Consider the following 22,900-nt stretch of genomic DNA (forward strand, 5'->3'; position numbering starts at 1 on the left):
TGGTGACAGCAGCTGAACATGAGCCAGCAGTGCCCAGGTGGCCAAGAAGGCCAATGGCATCCTGGCCTGTGCCAGCAACAGTGTGGCCAGCAGGAGCAGGGCAGGGATTGACCCCCTGTACTCGGCACTAGGGAAGCCACACCTGAATCCTTTGTTCAGTTCTTCACCCCTCACTACAAGAAGGACATTGAGGTTCTGAAGCGAGTCATACCATGTGCCTAAGAGTATTGATTAGATATTAGAAAAAATTTATTCATGGAAGGGGTTGTTAAGCATTAGACCAAGTTTTCTAATCATCATCATGGTGACATCACCATCCCTGGTAGTGTTCTAAAGGTGAGTGGATATGGCACTTGAGGACATGGTTTACTGCTGAACATGGTGGTGATGCTAGGTTGGTAGTTAGACTTGATGATCTTAAAGGTATTTTCAAACTTTAATGATTCTTTAATTCTGTGATGAACTGAACTGCTCAGTTTGGTGTCATCTACAACCTTGTTGAGGGTGCATTCAATTCCAGTGGGTATGTCATTGACGTGGATAGAAAACAATAGTGTTGCCAGTATGACCTTTGCAGAACACCACTCTTTAATGGTTTTCACTTTTATGTTGAACCATTGGATATGGACCATTCACTCTTTGAATGTGGCCATCCAATTAAGTCCTTATCCATTTAATATTTCATTAATCAAACCTATCTCTCTTCAGTTTAGCAGTAAGAATGTAAGACAGCTAAAAAGCTAGAGAGTGTCACAAAGGAGGGCCACAAAGAAGGGAAGGGCCTTGAATTGAAGCCTTGTAAGGACAACAATTGAGGCTGCCTGGTTGTTTAGCCTGGAGAAGAAGAGACTAAGGACAGTCATCACAAGTCTACAACTTCCTCATGAGGGGAAGACGAGGGGCAGGTGGCAGACACCAATGTCTTCTCTGTGTGACCAGTGACAGGAGCTGAGGGAATTGCCTAAAAACTGTGTCAGAGGAGGATTAGGTTTGGATATCAGGAAAAGGTTCTTCAGGCAGAGGGTACATGGACACTTGAACAGGCTTCCCAGGGAAATGGTCGCATCACTAAGCCTGGCAGGGATTCAAGGAGCTTCTGGACAATGTTCTCATTTACAGAGGGATTTTTGGGATGTCCTCTGCAGAGCCAAGAATTGGATGTGAGTGATTCTTGTGGATCCCTACCCCCTCATGATATTCTATAAATCTGTGATTTTTTATTAAGAATATTGTGAGGGTCCAAATCAAAGGCCTTACAGACAGGTAAATGACATCTATAGTTCTCCTTTGATAATTGAGACATTCTGTCCATGGTGAAGGGCCGGTGTGCCAATCAGGTACTATTTGCCTTTGGTGAAGCCATTTTGGCAGTCTTTAACCAGTCCTCTGTCTTCCACGTCTTGACATGTCTTCCAGAAGTCTGTGCTCTTCTACTCTGTGATCTTACTGGGCACTGAGATGAGGCTGACTAGTCAGTAATTTCTGGATGAAGCTTTTAAAAAAAGGTTCTTTGAAAAAGCTTTTTACTCTTTTTTAAAAAGGTTGAAATAGCTTTTTCTCCAGTCACTAAGATCTCAACCTGACTGCTGTGAATTTTCAGATATGATGTGACTGCTATGATTTTTTATATATGATGAAGAGTGGCTTAACAACTACATTAAACAATTCTGTCGGGACCCTGGGATGCATCTTCTTGGGTCCCATGGTCTTGTCTATGTTCAGGTTCTCAGATGATCTTGAACCTGATCTGCTCTTACACCAGGAGTGACTTCAATTCCCCAGTTCCTGTCTTGTGGGAACTTGAGAGATGTGGGAAGAGTGATTACTAATGAACACTGAGGCAAACAAAATTGCTGCATACCTCAACCTTCTCCATGTCAATTGTGATTAGTTCTGTCCCATTTTGGGGGACAGAGCAGAGGAGGGGGTTGTGTGTGTATATTTTCTTTAATCTTCCATTTCTGACCAATATGCCTATAGAAGCCATTTTTACTATTCTTTGTATCCCTTGCCAAAGTCAGCTCCAGCTATACCATAACATTCCTAATTTCTTAATTGTTCCTCCACAACTAAACAGCACTTCTCTTTTCTTCCCAGGATGCCTGTCCCTGATTCCATGTCCAGTGCTTTTCCTTCTTGTATTTCACTTTGTCCAGGAGGTCTTTACTGAGCTATGTTGGTCTCCTGCCTTCCCTGCCTGAATGCTCACTGGTGGAAATGGAGAGATCTCAGGCTCTAAGAAAAATGTCCTTAAAGATCTGACAGTTCTGTTCTGCTCCTTTTTCCCTAAGTGCAGTTTTCCAGAGGGTCCCATCCCATTATTTTAATTCCTAAAATAACTAAAAATTCAGGCTTCTAAAATTCAGAGTAGTGACTTTAACCTTTGGCCCATAATCCTTGAGATCGTGAATTCCACCAGGGTATGACCACTTGAGCCCAGGCTGCCACCGATCCTGATCTCTCCAGTTAGTTAATCTGTGTCAGTAAGTAGCAGGTGCTGTTGTCTGTCCCTGGGGTAAGAAATTATCCTTGATGTTGTCCAGGAGTCTCCAGGACTGCTTCCATCTTGCCGAGCTGCTTTTCCAGCAGATGTCAGGGACTGTCCTGACAAGTTCCTGCAGCTGGACCAGAACCTGCCAGAGTGATGCTTCATGCAGGTGAAGTAGGAAAGTTTTGTCAGCAGGGTTCCCTCAACTGAGTGGTGGGTAGTAAACACAAACCATGAGATTTTATTTATTGGCTTGGCTTCTGATTTTCAACCACAAGCTCTTGACCTGTTCATCACTGTTTTTCAAAGATGAGTTTGTGCAGTCAAGTCCATGGAGAGGGAAAATTGTCTGCCCCCCTTTCCTTGCCTGTCCCTTCTGAACAGTTTGTAGTTGTCATTTTGAATGCTCCAGTCATGTGAATTGTCTCACCAAATTTCAGCGTTTGTGATTAGATCATAGCTTTCCATTTGCACAGTCACTTCCAATTCTTGTGATGCACCAACACTTCTGATACATGCTAGTGTACAGGCATGTCAGCTGGTCTATTAACTGTGTAAGCATTTTAGATTAAAAAGCTCTAGTTCTTTCGAGGCCTTTCACAGGTGTTCCCCTGTCAGTTTTTAATTCATCAGCAGCCCCTGACTCTTCTTTGTTAATCAAAACCCCATTCTCTTCCCATTCTAAGTCTACTTGGTTCTGCCCTTGAAGAAAAAAGTACTGTTCAAGGTCCTCCAGAAAGACTGCAGATACAGCACAATGCTTTGCATTCCAGTCCCCCTTTCTTAATAAACTTTCAGTCTAGGGTTTCTCTCCACAGAGATTTACACTGATAACCTGCAACTGCATAGATCAATTTCTCTGTAAAGTCTATTCACTTGGGAGGGCATGCTTTTCTTCAATAGAAAGGGGCTTGGATTTCTGCAAATTCTTAGTCATTAATTTCTTTCTCAGTATACTTAGGAAAAACGTTAAAGCATTTAGAACTCCTCTGGATACATCAAGGATCCACCTCATATTTCTATTCAAGAATAAATTCCTGAAAGAAATATTTATTTTTATTGCTTATGTTATCCAAGCTAACTTACAAGGAACTGATAAGCTGTACAGCTTCAAAAGACAGTTAAGCTTCACCTTTAGGGAGAATGTGCAGGTACATCTTGGGAGCAGGAGATTAGTCATGTTTTTTATGTCTTGTTTATACAGCAGAAGAAATCTTATTAAGCCTATATAAATACCTCATTGTAAGAAAAAAAAGCATTTTCAAGAGACCAGTGTTCATGTTCAGAAATAATTATTCCTTTAGATAGAGTAATTCACTTTGCAGAGATACATGACATTTGACATTTCTTTGTTTTTGACAGGAAAAAGTGGCCCTGAATGCAAGCACTGTAGGGCTGATCCAGATAAGGAGTGCCGGTTTTGTTCGTGTTACTTGTGTGGTGGCAAACAGGATGCTCACATGCAACTCCTGTGTGATGAATGTAATATGGCTTATCATATATACTGCCTGAACCCTCCTTTAAGCAAGATACCAGAAGATGAAGACTGGTAAATATACAAGGATGATTTACTTACCTATATTGACATTCCATACATGATACCTTTTTGATATTCGCACCTCATGAAAGAAAATACTGAAGATGTTTTTAAATTCTGAGGTGTTTCCATCCATCTACTCAATATAAGACTTATGTTTTCTGTCAAGATAATTCTTTTAAATCATTCACAATGGATTTGTAGTAAGTTTCAAGGCCATTATGAAATGTCAAGACTGGTATGTTCATTTTATTCATTATGGTCATTATGATCTTCTGGGATATTACCCAATCTGATTGTATTTATCGACAGTTGTTGTTCCTCAGCCTTTTCATTTTTTAAAAGCTTCACTGCTTGAGCAATTCTTTTATGCTCATGCTTCTCTGTCCCTTTATCCTTTGTCCCTGCTGCTGCCCCTGTGCTCTACTACATTCATTTTTCATGCTATGGAAGAACCACCACATTGCTACTCTTCATTTCTTATGTAATTACTCTTACGTCTTTATTAGCTGTCTATAATTTGCACTGTTCATATTTATCACCTGCCTATGATGTATTTGAGATGCTAATCCTTTATAAATGAGTAATAAATAGAACCTTTTTCTAATAAAGTTTTCCATAGACTTCATTAAATGTCTAAGATGTCTATGAATACATTACATGGAATCTCTTGAACCTTGTGATTCTATTTTTTGTAAAAATCTGTGTAAATCTTTTAGAAGTTTTAACATTCTCTGTAAATTAGTAACTCAATCTCCTACACCTTATTGGCTTCCATAATGTTTATTTATATTGCCTGATGGTCTGCCTGTTTTCTGGGGCAACTATCCTCACAGGAAAGAATTTCTTACTAAAATCTAAACTAGCTAGAAGATGCCTGAAACCTTTTCTCCAGACTGAACAGCCTCAGCTCTCTCAGCCTGTCTTCGTAGCAGAGGTGCTTCAGCACTCTGACCAACTTGGTGGCCCTTCTCTGGGCTCTTGGCAACAGGTCCATATCTTTGCTGTGTTGGGTGCCCCAGAGCCAGATGCAGCACTGCAGGTGGGGTCTCACAAGACAGAGTAGAGAGGTGGAATCACCATCTCCCTTGACCTGCTGCCCACCCTGATTTGGATGCAGCCCAGGATGAGGATTGGCTTTCTGGGCTGTGAGTGCCCATGGCTGGATCATGGCGAGCCTTTTGATCATGAACACCTTCTCCTCTCCAGAGCTAGTCACGGTCCATTCTCCAAATTATGAATTTCCAGAAGTTCAATTCGTGTAATTGAAATTCATTGGAAAATGGCTGTCAAGCTTTTTAGCTTGTTTTTGTTTACTGTATAACTAAGAATAGGAGCCTTAAGATTTATATATGTAAGTACATAGCTGCATCTGTGAATGAAGTCACAGGGTGGTAGAGGTACAATTGTGGGCCTGGCTTATGTGAGCTAGTGTAGAGATGCTTAGTGTCACCAGTCCTGTACTGTCTTAATGTTTGTCATTATGTAGAAGTGCATTTGCACCGGGCAGAGCAGCATCTCCTACCGAAGAAGTTTGTTCCCTCCTTTCTTCCTGCATACTAGCAAAGAATCATGGTTGTCTGATTCTTAATTTAGGAGCAGTTTGCTTTAGAATTGGGAATACTTCCATTTTGTGTTTTTAGAGCATAAAATCTGGCAAACTCTATTCAGGGGTTAAGTCTTCAATTTGGGAAAGGATAAGTTTATCTTGTGGAGATGAAGCCACTCTGTATATGAAACAGTATTTAATAGTCCCTATGAGATTCATTTTAAAAGATATTAAGGTAATATTGTTATACTGTCAAGAAATATGGAATTCACCGTGTGACTTTACCTTGTTAATTCACCTTGCGTATTTGCATTATGTCATATTTGTTCTTTTAATTGGTCTTACATGCTTTTTCTTTAAGCAGTTGTAATACCTGTCAAAGTAATGGTATCATAACTTCAGCATCTTACATTGTTATTTTTTAATCTACATGGCTTCATTGTTTTCATGGTCAAACACCTTTATTGAGATAGTGAGATCTATTCCTCTGGACCTTAGTCATTAATTTTTCTATTCATATCCACATAAAAACTTAATAAATCCAAAACAGCAGAAGTAGTAGTAGTAATGGTAGTAGTAGTAGTTTTTGTTTCCTGAATGAGGTTATCAATGTTAATGTAGAGCAGCTTCCTGTTCTAATTGTGTATGGACCAAATCCAGCCTATGGGAGCCAGAAACAAGGACATGTGTGTATTGTTATTCCTGGACTGGGATAAGAATGTTGTTGGAAACAGCAGAATGATCACTGTTCTGCTTTTCTCTCTCTGCTGTGGTCAGTGTATACTAGTATCTGCTTTCCTACCAGCATGGATTTGTGAGTGAGCCTCAACATTATATTCCAAATGGCTTCAGTTGTTGTGGAGTGAGTGAGTGTGTGTTTGTGTGTTTCTATATACATTATGGCATACCTTGGCTCTGTTTGACGTTCAGCAATCTGCAGTGAAATTTCTTGCACCACCAGCAAAAATAAGGGTAGATTGGGCAGGAGACAGAAACAGACCATGAGTACTGGTTAGCAGCATATTTTAATCTCAGCTATCTTCTCCTTTACATGATGTAAATGAAGGAGGACTTAATGAAGAGACATTACAGGACCCATGGGCACCTCTCATATATCATGTGAGAAAAAATAGTTATATGCTTTGCAACTAGCACTCTACCTTTAAAGATACTGAAAAGCCCTTTTTAAAAAGAAGTTGACAGTATTTGTTCATGTTGAGTTCATTTTTTAAGCTGTAGGCTTCAGCTGCTTAAGCCTGGTATATGCTTGCTAGCTTGAAACATTCAGTCAAAATAAACAAATAGACACTATTTTGGCTGCCAGAAATGTATTGCCATTATTATGAAGTTAATTGAGAATTTACTAAAACCTTTTTTTAGGTATTGTCCTTCCTGCAAAAATGATTCTAATGAAGTTGTAAAGGCTGGAGAAAAGCTCAAACAGAGTAAAAAGAAAGCAAAGATGCCATCTGCCAGTACTGAAAGCCAGAGAGACTGGGGAAAGGTAGAGTGTGTTTTAGAAATAGCTGTTACTCTGATTGTTCATGTATGTGCTACATCTATAATTTTGCTTACATATGCACTACACAAAATTCAGTACTGGGTTGCACAAACAACAAGACAATGTTTAATCCTGCCTGCCGTCTACTGGCAGTTAAAGCAGTGGAAGGATTATTAAGGTGACTAGAGGTAAAAACAACAACAAAAAAAAGAAAACCCCTAACTCCCCTCCCAAACCCATAACCACATATTACTTATTTAACATTCCTTTTAACAATTGTTAACATATTTTGAAATATGTGTTTGTTATAATAGACAGATTTCATGACCTCTGCATTGAATTTAAAAATATTCTTCAATATTGCAATTCATTTGTCTGATTACTTTTGTCTGATGTATTTTTAGGGCATGGCCTGTGTTGGTCGCACTAAAGAATGCACTATTGTTCCTTCAAATCATTATGGGCCTATACCTGGTGTTCCTGTTGGGACAACCTGGAAATTCAGAGTTCAGGTATGTTGTTTCAGTATTAGCTGTAGTTGAAGGAAGTAGGAATAATAATGAATGGGTTGGGCATTAAAATAAATTCCAATTGACAATTGCCATTTTCACCAGGACTAAGTAACGCAAAAACATTATGATTTCAATATTGGAAGTGATGCCAATTGTAGTGAAGGTTGAACTATACTGATTTTATCATACAACTTTTTAATACAACTTTTTACATACAACTTAGTAAAAAGTCTGTTGGAATTATGATAAACATATTTCACATGTTAAAATCTTAAGTCAGATATTTAGTGAATCGAATTAAGTAATTTCTGAAGAGTTTCCTTCACGCAAACTGATTATCGCATGAATGGGGTGGAAACTGCAGATTTTGAGAACATTATGTGTTATCACTGTGAATTGACTGTAGTCAAATTGGTTTTGGTCATATGTAATGGATGTCCAAATCTGCTTTTAGGCTGATGAACAGCTTAAGCCTGTGCAAGTCTGTAGTGCTACTGAAATTCACTATTCAGCTTTTGGTGTTTTTTTGAACTATCTCATTTTCTGTTTCAAATATTCCTTAGACACTGTGGTAAACTAGGTTTATAAAAACTGGCAGAAAAATAATCCTATCTGGAGTAGACTGGGGGTTAATTATCCCAGTCAATTTCACATTTTGGTTATGTAAGCACAGTGCCAATACTCAATGAGGCAGGAAAAAACAAAGCAGGGAGGATGGTACAGCAGCATTTTGTGCCTGTACTGATTTTTTTTCTGCTTTTGTAGTGTCCGGCAAGCTACAAACTTCCTCCCTTCTGCTCCAGCCTGATCCAGCTGAAATGATTTTTGGATTAACTTTCATTTTTTCATTATTGTTTCTAATCATGAAAATACATACTTCTTTGTTTTCTAAATCAGTTAGTTCTTTGTCTCTTACATGTGTAAATGATTGGAACTGAATGTTTTCTGTCATACTTGGAAGAATAAAACCAAGGGGTTTTAAACTGCTTGAGGAGGGGCAAGCCAAAAATCAAGTGCCTCTTCTGATTTGTTTTATGAACTTTTCATCACTTGCTTTCTTTTTGTTGGGTGCCAGATTATGTAAAGTCTAATAAGAGAGCTTTCTAAAATCACTTGGGTAAACTCAAAGTTTCAAAATCAATTTTTATTTTCCCTGCTTCAATAGTGATTGGAATTACTAGTTTACCTTTTTGTTATGAATTCTATAAAGAATTCATAGCCAAAGTAAGACAAAAGTTAATGCTTTTCAAGTATTTCTAGTACTGATAGGAAAAACCAACAGAATTAGAGTGCTGCTTTCATGAGAAAATCCATCAATAATATTTCTTATATATATAGTATATATATGTGTGTATATATGTGTGCATATATACATGGACTAAATATCAAAAGACAACTACCATTTATGCATAATTAATTTATTTTGAGTACAAATTAAACACCTTGTCATTTTAAAAAAATTGAAATTTTTTCTATGTAAAAAGTTAAATTACACTTTTGTTTCTTATATGAACTAGTTTTATTTTAATGACAAAATGAGATTGTCTCAGCAAATCTATGAGAATTTAGTGGCTGTATGAAAATTTAATGACTTCTTTATTTCTCATTTGCATGTTTTTTTTATGACACAAACTCTCTTTTCCCTAGAAGGAAATTGGCTAAACATTACTTCTGGAGAGAGCATCTAAAGAGCATCTTTGGCATTAATTATTTATCAGTGTTCATGTTTGGGGTGAATCACCTACCAGAAACCTAAATTTAATTGATGAAACCTGAAAATGAAAAGATGGGAGGGAGGAATGAATTAAAGAATGCTTGATACAACAGGAAAGAGGAACACGGTAGTGGGGCCTTTTTATTCAGCATACTCATAAATGGTCTGGAAAAATTGGCAAATAGCTGATAAAGTTAAGTGAGAGTGCTAAGTTGTGGATAGCAAACATGGGCCAGGGAAGAGTTCTTAAGTGTGTAATTTGTAATTGGCTTTCAGCTGTTTACACTTCTTGTTATTTAGCAAAGAGATATTCTATTAGCTAAATTTGAAAAATATGTCCTTTTAATACTGATCAGAAAAATAAATCAAATACTAAATTATCATGAAATTAAGAGTCAGGAAAATAAAATACATTATTATGAACAGCAGCCAGGAAGTATTGTGCAAGGAAGTATTATTGTGTCCTTGCATGGTTTTCATACTGTGCACAGCTCTAATCTGTTGTTAAAACGTGCACTTTTGACTAGCTGGATCTTTGATGTATTGTGTTACGAAATTTCAAGACTATAGCAGAAGAATATAGACTCCCATGAAAGTTGCTTAGAACTGTAGGTTGGGAAAAGGAGATCAGGAGTGCAAGAAGCAGAACAAGAAAAAGAGGCAAAATTAAGGTCTGGAAGAGGATATGAACGTAGAAAGAAGTAGTGTGATTTGTTTTATGCTGGAAGCGTGCATTCTACCAACACTATTTTTATCATAACATACTGAGAAAATGCATCATTTAATATGTAGTCTCATTTTATTTGTAAAGGTTGTTTGTGGGTCTTTTCTATTAATCAGTAGTTTGAAACCATTATTAAATAAATTTTTGTGGGAGAGATGCTCCAGCAGACTGTAATGATATTGCTAGATTATGCTACAGCTGCAGCTTTCAGGTGGTCAGGCTCCAGATTACTTGAATATTTATTACCAGAGAGTTATCCTGGTTGGAGAACTAGTCTATGATCCATTGGTGTTGCAATGGCTTCTTCTGTTTTCTTGGGCAGTCTGATAATATTTCTCTCTACTGGTTACATTTACAGTGTGTTACCTTACAAGTCCCTGACAAAATGATCTTTACACTGGGATCTTCCTAGGTTAAAAATTGTAAAATGCTACCAAACTGGTAGATCTTCTCCTTTGAATTGTTCTAAATGACTGTGCAAGTGGAGTATAGCACTGAGGACAGTCTTATGTACTGCTTATGGGAAAAATCTTGGAGATTTTCGCCAAAGAAGAAAGAGTCTATTACCTCTTCCAGTGTCACCACTGTCCTACACTGTCTGCTGGTTTTCTGGGTGTTCTTACTTTAGCTTTTCTTCCTGAAGAAACAGTGGAATTCTCACCTTTAATAGCAGTCTTTCATTAACTGTTGACACAGAAACCTCTGTACAACACTTTGAGCAGAAAATTGATTGCTAAAAGTGGTTGTAGGCAACTGGGTCTTTTAAAAAAATTGCTCTACACTGGCTTTTTTTCTGTTTCCAGGTGAGTGAAGCAGGTGTTCACAGGCCCCATGTTGGTGGAATCCATGGACGCAGTAATGACGGAGCTTATTCACTCGTACTAGCTGGGGGATTTGAAGATGAAGTGGTATGTCATTCATGCAAGCAATGGACTTGCTGTTCTAATGCATCAAATGTCTGTACATATAGAGTTGTATTTGGTGTTTAATCTAAAACTAATGTTTGGGCAGATATGACTATGGAAAAAACGATCTACCGCTGATAAATTAAGTAGTTCATAGTATTTTGGAGAGAAAAATCTTACCAAATCTTAAAGAATGCTTATGCTCAGATCTACATTAAAGGAAAATGTCAGTAACTGGATTTGACATTGTTGAGGGTAGCTACATTTCAGTATACTTTGGAGTCTGACTTGAGTGTGATATAAAATCTGATAGTGCAATTGTGTGCAAATAATATGTTGTATGTTCTGCTTTTGTCACAATTTAATTACATTCTAAACAGTATTTCTAATTACGTGATACATTTAATTTAATGAAGCAAGAATAAAATATATGTGTTAATTGATACTATGAAGTTCTGAAGTTTCTTGGCTCTTGCTAATAAGCACTTTCAGAACTTCTTAGCTGCCTCAGATTCTTTCTCAGAATCTTGATCCCTAAAAGTGTTGGGAAAAAAATTCTACTTTGGTGTTAACATTTAAGTAGAGCAACAAAAGCAGTTATGCTGCTAAACAGAAGAGTAAATGCTTTCAATTTTCATCTTGTGGTGCTGTCCAACATTTATTTATGAAGAGATTACAGTTTTTTTCAATTAAATAATATTTACACTAGGTACATCCCTTCCTGCAGTTCCAGTCCATCAGGTGGAATTTTGAATCTTGGATGAGGTGAAGGATAATGCAGTAAGCAACCTGGTTTTTTTTTAAATGCCCATAGCTGTCAACCACAAGGAAAAGGGCACTGAAGAAAAAAAAAGCATATGAATGAAATAGCATCAGAATGTACTATATTCTATGCCAACAGCACCTACCAGGTGCTGCTGCTGCTGCAGAGTATTGCCTCTGAAGGAATGTGGGTCTCTATTTGAACAAGTGGCATAAGGAGGTACTTGGAGTTTGGATATGGTATCCTTAGTATCTATCCCAGCCCAGGCTCTCAGACCCTAAGAACACTGTTTCACAGGAATTGTATCTGCTATGCTGGGATGCTGCAGACTCCTCTTTTTATTCTTTTTGGTGATACTGATGTCTCCTTATTTCTGAGGTGGTAATTATTTAATTCAAAATATTTGGTAAATTTAATTGGATCCTTTGAATGCCTTTTCAATTCACCTAAGTGATGTTGTGACCATGTGGTTTTGTAGACACCTAAGCAATGTCATAGTCTGAAAGACATAAATACTTTTGAAAAGGCATAGTAGAAGAGAAAGGTTGCAGATAATACTCTCAAACAGTTTTTTCTGTTTTCTAAACTAATAATACAAGGGTTTGTTTTTTTTCAGTTACATTATTGAGGTTAGCTTTTCTTCTTTCATGTGCCAGGTTTGTCTTCCAATTACTTCCATTTTCCCTGTTTTTTTTTAAAAAGGTTGAGATTAAACTTCTGTAAGAACATGAACAGAAAAATTGAGTCCTGTACTTAAAAGTGTCCTAAGTACAGTATCTAATTAATTTGAGATGTGGAATTTTAGATTTATTTATTTGAAATAAAATATACACATAAAAACCTCTGCTCACATCTATTCATTTTATTGTATGAGTACCAAAAAAGAGAGGTGACTCTTAATTGAATTTCAGTGGTGCAACAGAGATGCTTTTGTGTAAACTTTTATAAAATTGAGAAATAAATTCATTTTGGAGGTGTATTACACTGTTCATAAACTTTGTGTAGTATTTAGGCACACTGATAATGTGTGCCATCTTAGTGCACTTCCTATATCTTTAAATCAGTAAAGCCACACTGGGGTAAAGTAATTACAATATACATTGCAGGAAACTGAGTTAATTGTCTAGCTTTCAGATCACAACATTTTTATGCCATGCCTGTAGAAACTTATTATCCTAGACCCAGAATTTTCTCCATTTTTACTGAAGTTTGGATGTTCTGGATGTATTGGAGTGCTCATTAATAACAAGTTTTATCAGTTCTGTCAGATCTACCCTCAAGATTGAGAACAGGTGCAGTCATAGCTTATAAAATGAGCATTGGGTGAAATTGTTTTGTACGTGACGTTTTATCTTCATTTCTAACTACATGCACATAAAATATTTGCACATTAATCTCTCTCCTGAAAATGGGTAACTTTGAATTCTAGTGACAAGTTATATGGCTTACTTATAGTTAGCTTTTATTTTGAATATGTTAATGTTGCTAATCTCTTTGATAGTATTCCTTTGATAGTAACCATAATAGGAGCATTACCTGAAGAAATTGAGAAGTCTTTCAGTAATTTATACTCTAAGAACAGATTAATATTTACACACTAGATACTGGAAATTTGCAGTCACAATGTTCATGATAAATGTATTCTGATTTGTCTGTTCATCAGATCAAGCAACTGAAGAAGTTTAACTTTTGTGTTGAAAACTTGCCCTCTTATTTTATGTCATTGTTTTTATGTATCAAGTTGAAATTGCATTTTATTGTCAAAAGTCTAAAGATTCATATTTCTGCTGGGTTGAGGTAGTGTTGTAAAGATAGTAAATTAATTGTGTGGTGTGCTCCAGTTTAAACCAAACAAAAATTGTTTCTTTTGTAAATGTTGTTTTGCATAGGATCATATGGGAGATCTCTGAACTGAGATTCAGGATCTCTTGGAGAATAATACCTGGTGTGACCAGTTGCATCTTCTTGTAAAAGATTCTGAGACTACGAAATATAATGACTGTAATGACTCAAAAGGGACCCCAGGCAATATACTCATTGTTTAGGTTTGTTGATATTTTTTACCAAACCCATTCACTGCCTGGAATGTACCATTCATAATCCACCTAATGAAATGAATGTGTAATATGAAGTGCATGTCTTTTAGATTTTAAATGTGTTGCTTTAACTAGGATTATAGTAGGCTAATTAAATTAGTCATACAGATTGCAGGATTTTTTTTCCTCAAAAAACAAATGAATTTTGGATCTCCAGCTGATAGCCAAAGATAACTGTAATTTAAAAACGCTGTCTCTAAAAGCTGTTATATCTCCTAAGTAAACACCCTCTACAGGAAAGTGTCTTTGACCTGAAAAGACTGTCTTTGGCAAACCTGGTTCCAAGTCAGAATGGAGTTTTAGTGGAACAAAAGATAACAAATCCACACTGGGTAGCCTGAATTGTTTACATATTAATGTTCAGTTTAAAAGCCTGGTAATCCACCATTTTTGGACACTGCATGGAAAGAGTAAGAAAAACCTCAGAAAGGAATTCACATACAGTAGTTAACTCGGACTTTGATCTTTTAAAATGTTGCCCTACTTCCATCACCAGTTAGCCACCTTCTGCTGTTTCCTGCTTTGAAGCTGTCTTTCTTTCTGTTCAGACATGTTGATTAGTAAACACTAAAATAGTGAAATGTTTTCTTTGTGATGGAATGTGCTGTGGTGGAATGTGCAGGTTCTTGCTAGCAGGGGCAATTGTGGGGAAGACTCAGCAAGAACAATTTTGATGTATACAGGCTCTGCACTTAATGCAAGGGATTCTTATTATTTACAAATGAAATTTGTACTTTAGCCCTTCCTTTTCAATTGGCACCTTTTACTGCAGTGTTAAACCATGAAATTATCAAAAATAAATCAGACAATGGGCAGATAGGCCAATTCTGTCAGTTCTTTATGGGTATAGAGTTTAATGAAGATGAATGATGACATGATTCATTTTCAGATATCCCTACTACTGGGGAAAGAAAATGCTCTCAAATGTAATTGCTTGATAGTTAGTAATTGACTTGGATTTTAAAACCTCATTTAAAAAGGCTTAGTGCACTTTTATTTTACTTTATCATATAATCAAACTCACCTTTTATTCGTTACACTTTACTGAGGTCAAACTGATAAGGGATTGATGAATTGGTGGTATTTGGGAATTTCTTGTACCAAGACAGCCAATAAACATTTTTTGTTGTTCAAACGGAAGGTTGGAACTCATCTAGAAAATCTGATTGTGTTTGTAATAGCCTGTTACTGATAAATACAATTTTTGCATTATCTGTTGGAACCAAACTTCGAAATCTGAACATAAAAGCTCAGATTTAACATAGATGTTAATGGAGAGAGAAAATAATTGAGAGCTCTCTTGAGACAGTTAATATTCTAGTAACTTGAAGTAGCTAATGTGCCTGTCAGATGGTGCATAAAAGTAATCCACAGAAATAATGTGGTCAAATGATCCAATGGAATTCAAAATCTTATTTTCTTCATTCTACATTATTTCTCTGTTAGACTTACAACTGATTATATAACAATGTTGAATAGTGGAGTATGATTTAATACAACAGACTGATTGCTTGTACTGGCTGTCTGAGGCTGACTGGCTTGTAGTACTAGAGCTTCAGGCTTGTCTTCCACTCACGTGCCTCAGTATGAGATGCTGGGTCAGTGCTGCTGTGGCTGAAGTTCACTTGCTCTATAATGTCATCAAACTTTACAAACAGGACGGTTAAGAAATAACTTTATGGGCATAACATAAGAAAAAGGGACATACAGGAGATATTAAGAGAAGACAGAGTAACAAAGTACTTACTAGCTGTTGAAAGACAATTTTGGTGCAAGGAAGTGGAATTAAGCTGTGGAAAACAGAAGAGAAGTGCAGATTTATGTATTTTAAGGTAAGAAAATGGGAAGAATGTAGGAAGGGAAAAGATAAGACTGTTTTGATGGGCTTTTTGACAGCTTTTTTTTTTTTCAATGAGAACATATAGACATAAATAACTCCTTTTGCCATATGTTTTCTTTAACTGTTGACCCATTGTCTTCAGTTCTGCTTTCTGATCCTTTTCAGACAAAAATAGTTTTACCAATCTCTTACTGGCTCTCAGTTAAAAGTTGTTGTAGGTAATTGGGAGATCCTGTATTATCTATAGATAGAACTCAAAGCTGTTGAGATATTGTTTTGATGAGTCATTACTCTCTAATAGTCCCAAATAATAAGCTGTGAATATTCCTGTAATACTTCACTTTAAAAGTAAAACACCATAAGCCAAATGAAAGTAGGTACTGTAGGTATCCAAGTATGTCTCTGGAGTACGTACCAGTGTCCCTATTTCACTTCTGCTTGTCATAGGCACATTCATATCCACATTTAATCCACGCTTTAGACACTGGGTCTGTGCATCACTTACTTTTGCCATTTTTGATTTTCATTCTCTTCAAGCACTTATAAGTTCTTCTAAGCTTTCTTCCTCTCTTGTTTGAGAGTTGCTGCTATATCAGAGGTTCAAATGTCCTCCAATTTCTCTTCATCCAGCCCAGATCATTGGCAAGATCTCTGGCATTTTCCTTCAATTCTAGAAACTGTCTTTATTCCCTGAAATCCTTATTTTTTTCCCCTAATATATCTGATATGAAAAAAGGAGTATAGTTTATCTAGAAAATAATAAGGCAGCAGTGACTCTTCCTTACATTGGAGGATGTTGAAAGATCCTTGTACCTTGACCTGTAACATTTATGCTACATAATTGTTCCTCCATTTTCCTTCCTCTGGATTTCCAGTTGTTTGTTTATGCACAGAGCACTTTGATAATTAAAGAGAAGCAAATGTAACCCATGACGTGTAGGATATGCTCAGGAGGTGAGCATGTATGCATAGACCTTCTATCCATAATATCTCTTCAAGCACAATGTTTTCAGTTTGCCTGTGGTTAGACTACCACTAGAGAACCGCTTAGCCTTTCTTTGAAGATGCTGGAAGTTTGTTGGGTTTAGGCCATTTACATTTAACCATTTTCCATAGAAGTGTGTGCAAGTAGGAATACTGTTGCATTTCTGCATTGTCTCTTGAATTTTTTTTGGCTAAAATCTCTAGCAATTTGTCCTTGATTTATGTTTTTCTGTTACACCAAAAAACAAGTCTATTCCATACTTTCTTCTCATGAAGATTTATCAACAACCTAGTAGTTGATAAACAAAAGTTTTTCAGGAACCTGTCCTGTCTTATAAGTAATTATCCCCATCTTGCTTTCATATGAACTGTTTCTGTCTTTCATATATTTTTTCCACATTCTTATATATATATCAGTATTTATCTCAAAATTATGTTTGAAGTAGAGGGAAAAGAAATCACCTTCTGGTTTCAGTTTAGCTCTGCTTGTATATCAAAAACTGCCTTAACAGTCCTCCCACCCTGCCACATCATGAAGACTGAAGGTGTTCATGTTTCTTTCATTGTTACAAAACCCAGGCCATGCTGGATTCATGACATTCCAAAATATGTTTTCCCATTTTTCTGAACTTGTCACAGGCTTCTTATTCATTGTCAAAATGCAATTTGCTTGAATGATTGTGATACATGGACCAAATCCATCCTTTTTTATATTATTATCAGGATCATCCTTGTGTGATCTGTGCATTGTGTTTGCCTTGACAATCACAGAAAAATGAAACATACTCTGAGATTAATTCCAATCCTGTGATATTTTATTTTATACAACTTATTTTACATCCTTTCTTAGGAAACGGTTCTTGTCTGGTTGGTCTTTTAAAGTTGTTTCATATACTGTCCTTAATAGAACTACATTCTGTTTCTGTTGGTTTTTAAAGATTAATTCAGTAGACTAAGTAGCCTGTTTGAAGAAAGCATATACCAGAATTTATACATGTCTTTGCTAGGTTTTGAGTATACTTTTTAACTTCATAGCACTTGTATTTTATTATGTACAGATAACTGCAGCTGAATTTCTGCTAGATTTTCCCTGCACAAAATAAAATGAACCTAATTTCTATAATTTATCTATGGCCTTGTTCAACCAGTGTTTCTCTTTCTAACCTTCTCTTTTTCTGCTGTTGTCAGTCATGAAATATGTGTAACAGTCTTGCACTGGATCCTAAATAATGTCAGATTTTAATAGTGGTAAGAAATTGATTGAATTTTATTACTGCATAGATGTTCAGAATTTTGCTATTAAAATTCATTTAAACATTGTTTTTTGTATTAAATTGCTATATGCTTTATACCAAATATACATCTCCAAAAAATAACATATTAACTATATATGTAATCTGTATATTTATGTATTTCTGGAAATACATTCATTTCCCAAGAGTAACATGAAATTCTGTGACAAACTTTGCACAGAAAATAGAAATACAGGCTTTTCTTGAGAGTATTTAGATTCTGACAGTTTCATAGCTCATGGTAAAAGATTTTATCAACCTTCCTTCAATTTCATGAAAATTCTACATCAGAACTATAGTACAGAATTATTTTAGCTTACAAAATATGAATCTAAATTATTTTAAACTCTTACTGAGTCAGTAGAGCTGGGATTAATATTTCATTAAAGCACCTGCTTTGTACATAAGGCAGCACTCTACGTACTTACTAGCACTGAGCTTCTTGCACAAGATGAAGTTACTGCCATGATCCATCCAAGGTAATTATTCTGTATTTTACAAACATGATACTCTTGTAAACATAGTGAAAGCTCAAGATCAAGTAGAATATGTTCCTCAGATTTTTTTTTCTCAAAATAGCTTTATAAAAAATGCCAAAGTAGCATTTTTTAACGCAGGCATTTTTTTAGTCAGAATTTTTTGGTGAAGAGGTTACATCTAGACCAGAAGTTTTGTGCTGGTGCAGCTGCTGTAGGATGGCAATAATGAAATTGAAAACATGTCTTTCATGCCCTTGATTACAGTTTTTCTCTGAGTAAATAGAACAAATGAAGTTGCTTTTTTTTTCCTTTTAATTGAGTTACTTTACTTTAGACTGTTAAACCAAAGGATAATCTTCTTGCACAGGATCGAGGAGATGAGTTCACTTACACTGGGAGTGGAGGTAGAGATCTTTCTGGCAATAAAAGAATCGGAGAACATTCATTTGATCAGACATTAACACACATGAATAGGTAAGTTTTGAAAATAAAATTTAAAGGTATTACAACACAAAGAGCTGGCTTGTAGGGCTTTAATTTAAAACTAACATTTTGCTGTATTTTTTCTCTTCTGTACATGCTGTGTTCATAAACATCAATGCCTTTCAAGAGGGGTTTTATCAAGCATTATGATTTGTTGCTTTAAAGGAACACTCACTTCAGTGAAATACATTGCTTGCAGCTTGCAGTCATGCCTCTGGTTTAAATTGTTCTATAGTCACACTGAGAGGACTCTATTTTAATTAAACAAGAAGTCAGTCAAAACTCTTGAACAGAAGTTTTCTAATTCTGGATGTTTCTTTTTTCAAGTTTCTTCTCTTGTGGGTGAATCAGTTATAAATTTAAGGAGAAAGAAAGCATGTTCCTTTTCCCATGATAAAAGAAATATTTTCTATTTTGCTAGCCCTTTCTTTCATCATATTTTTCTATGAAAAGCAAGGAATTAGGGCGCAGCTTTATCAAAACAGGTACTTGAAAGAGAACATATATCCAGAGGAAGAATTAGGCATCTGCCTGAAGTGTTTTTCCATCCTCCAAAAGCTGGCCTGAACAAAGAGTACTCCATCCTTTTCTGTTTCTAAGAGCATAATCTGTTACACAACTGACCTCTGAACGCCTGTGAGATGCTGAGAGTCACTGAGAACTTTTGTTTGCCAGGTCTGCATTTAGATATGTTCTGCGGCTCTCAGACAGGCTGGAGAGGGATTTTTTTTCAAGCTGTCTAGAGGAGAAAGAGGAAAAGCCTGACTTGGCTCCCTTGAGAAAGGGAGGGAGAGGGGACATGCGATGTGAAAATGAACAAGATCAAGGAGGGAAGAAAGATGGAAGTAGGTTTAAGCAACAGCTCTACAAGCATATTTAGTGAATAGAACAAAGTTGTTTTGGGACACAGAATTAAAGCTGGACCCTTTAATGTCAGTATCTCTCTCCTCTTAGGAAATGAAAAATCCACAGGCAAAACTACTTAGCTGTGAAGGCAGTAGTGCATATGGAATAACAATGTGCTGCTCTCATTTGCTAAGCTTGATACAAGTTTCCAAGCATTTGATACAGAAGATTATGATGATTCTATGTAGTTGAATCTGTATGGGTTTTGCTTGTTCAGATAGTTTTACAAGTTTTGTTTTTATATGGAAAAAATTTTTAATGTTGGCATAGTGTGCCTTCACTTACTGTTCTCTACAATGTGGGTTCCATACTTGTACCGTGTCTGTTTATAACCCATGTTATTTCTTCTGTTTTGAGATCCATCATTTGTGTTGTGGCTGATTCTGAAGGGTTTTCAATCTCTTCAAGTCAGGCTGTGGTAGTAGAAATACTGTTTCTTATAGCAGCTTGGTCCTACTCTCTTGCTCCAGGTTTCTAGAAAAGGGTCTCTATGGGTAAATGAAAACTTTTAATTAAAGCTAATTAAAGGTCTAATTAGCTACTATGATTCTTAGTTCTTCTCTGAGGTATTTTATGTATCATATGAGAGAGGTATGGTATTTAGAGCTTTTTTGAATGGTTATTATGTACTTTTTGTTCTATATGTTTTTCATCATATTCATTACTTTTGTGTACACAGTTAAAGAGCCTTAAAATCTGTTGATGAGGAATAGCAGCACAGAAAGCTTGCCTTTTATTATACTTTTAATTTCATCAATTCTATTTAGGAAGGGATTAATTTTAAAAATTAAGAATATTAAGTCTGAAAGGATTGGTTTGTTTTCTAGCAATTTCACATGAATTTTCATCTGGAACCTAGACAACATATTTAGTATTCCCATCTTTTTTTCTTACCATTCATTTCAGTGTGGATCTCATTTTTTTCATCAATTCTGCTAAAAAAGATACTGAAAGCTCTATGCTGCTTGATAAAGCAAAATTAGACAAGGGAAACACATATGACTTAATTATGTTAACTCTCAAAACTCTGCTGGGTGAAGCAATCTAGCTTATGAAGAATTTAAATGTCTTTCTAGGGCATTGGCCCTTAACTGTGATGCCCCACTGGATGATAAAAATGGAGCAGAGTCAAAGAATTGGAGAGCTGGTAAGCCAGTTAGGGTAGTGCGCAGTTCAAAAGGACGGCGGATCAGCAAATATGCCCCAGAGGAAGGCAACAGATATGATGGCATTTACAAGGTATTCTGATCTCTACAACACAATATTTCTTGTAATCTGTTTTTAAAAGCCTCATATGTGTCAGTCTGCAAATTTTTCATTATTACTTGAAAGAAACAGTTCCTTTTTTCTTTACTAGAGCTTTTTAGCTTTAGTTTGTTCTGCAAAGTGATCCAAAATGAAATTATTCAAAACAGTTATAATATAATATAATCTGTAATAGGATACCTAAGATTGAATATGTAAGTTGCTTTGTGCGTGCCTATTGAGTTAAATTCATCCCTGAAATCAGATTATTATTTCTTCAGTCCTTCCAGCTGTATCCTAGCCTTTTGTTTATTTAAAGTCTTCTTAGTTTCTGAAACAAAGGAGTGTGCCTTTTAAGACTACTATATTTATAAGAAATACAAAAATTTCACAGCTGAGGAAAGAACTTTTGTATATAATAATAATAATGTATAAATCAGTCTTGTCATTTCTTCTTGAACAATTAAAGTATGATGATGTGCACGTGTTTGACTTGTGATAAAAATAATATCAGTAATTTTGTACTGTTCTTTAGGTGGTGAAATACTGGCCAGAAATTGGAAAATGTGGATTTTTAGTTTGGCGCTATCTTTTGAGGAGAGATGATGTTGAGCCTGCACCTTGGACTTCAGAAGGAATGGAGCGGTCAAAAAAGCTCGGTCTAAGTGTACAGGTTGGCATCAGGACTTGACAGTTGTTTTTATTCTTAGTTCTAGTAAACAAAATCCTGAGAAAGAAATAAGTTAAATTAAAGCTCCCTTTTTTCCTTGTACTTCACTGTGGCAGCTTTTGATACTAAAAACCAGTACAGATTATAAGGAAATTGACAGAATCCTGTAATAGTGACACAGCAGATGGAACTGCAAATGAAGCTTTCTCCCCTAGCAGTAAATTGGTTTGTCTACATGGATTAGAAAATCAGAATTTGTGTCCAGTTTTGTGATTCTTAGGCTGGAACAAATTTTTCTACAGGTGACTAGTCTGTCAGAGAAACCCAAAAAACCAGTGCATTTTAAAGTATTTTTGTCATATGACTGAGCAGTTTGTATAAATAGTGCATTTTAAGCACAGATATAGGCTGATCCATGAAAATTTTGGCAGTGCAGAATCCATGAAAGATGGAAAAAAGGAAAGAATTAAGATATATTCTTGGCAATGCAATGATACATTGCATTTTACAGCATACCATCATCTCCCCAATTTATATAGTTTGTAAACATATAGGTACAGATATAATGTTTAATACATCTGAGCATGGATTAGCTTCTTTGACTTGACTGTGCTTTCTTAATGATAGGTACTAATTTAAATGTTTTCTCTATCATACAGGATTTTAAAATTATTGTGTAATTATTTTACTATGTAGTCATAGGGATCTCAAGTCTGTTAAAAGTTATTCCTTTTGGTATTTGGTTATCCCTGTATGTCTGTGCTTCTTGTTTTAAATCTGTGCTTTTTAATTTTAGTATCCAGAAGGTTATTTGGAAGCCATGGCTAGTAAGGAGAAGAAAGATAAGGTTAAAAAGCAAACTGTGAAACAGGAGCCAAGCAGCCAAAGTAATGGAAACCAGAAAAGGACAATTGATGATGGTATTTCTTTTTTACTTCTTTAGCATTAGTCAGCAAAGTCTGTCATGTTACAATTGCTATGAACTAAGCCAAGAAATCTTTGTGGAAGTGTGAAGCTGTTTGTGGGGGTTTTATATTGGAGGCACTCACGGAAGAGACTTTCTGAGAGAAGCTGCTAGCAGCTTCCTCCGTGTCTGACAAAAAAAGACCAATCAGCAATTAGCTTTGCAAATTAAAAAGCTGTTGAACCACTAAGAAAACTGTACACGCCTCTGTCACGACACATGTTAGAACAAGATGAAAAAGCCCAGGA

At 36.0% G+C, this 22,900-nt stretch overlaps 1 protein-coding gene across 1 annotated transcript in view; it reads left to right on the forward strand.

Annotated features, from left to right (window-relative positions):
* UHRF2 (ubiquitin like with PHD and ring finger domains 2) overlaps positions 1-22,900 on the forward strand; it is an 85,865-nt gene that overhangs the window by 52,382 nt on the left and 10,583 nt on the right. The window contains exons 6-13 of the mRNA XM_031060777.1: positions 3,851-4,037; positions 6,955-7,078; positions 7,480-7,587; positions 10,829-10,933; positions 18,752-18,858; positions 20,850-21,012; positions 21,554-21,691; positions 22,485-22,608. Coding sequence (XP_030916637.1) covers positions 3,851-4,037; positions 6,955-7,078; positions 7,480-7,587; positions 10,829-10,933; positions 18,752-18,858; positions 20,850-21,012; positions 21,554-21,691; positions 22,485-22,608 — 1,056 coding nt within the window. The remainder of the gene's footprint in view (positions 1-3,850; positions 4,038-6,954; positions 7,079-7,479; positions 7,588-10,828; positions 10,934-18,751; positions 18,859-20,849; positions 21,013-21,553; positions 21,692-22,484; positions 22,609-22,900) is intronic.

The sequence above is a fragment of the Geospiza fortis genome, unplaced genomic scaffold (genome assembly GCF_000277835.1).
Source record: "Geospiza fortis unplaced genomic scaffold, GeoFor_1.0 scaffold491, whole genome shotgun sequence".
Classification (NCBI taxonomy): Eukaryota; Metazoa; Chordata; class Aves; order Passeriformes; family Thraupidae; genus Geospiza; species Geospiza fortis.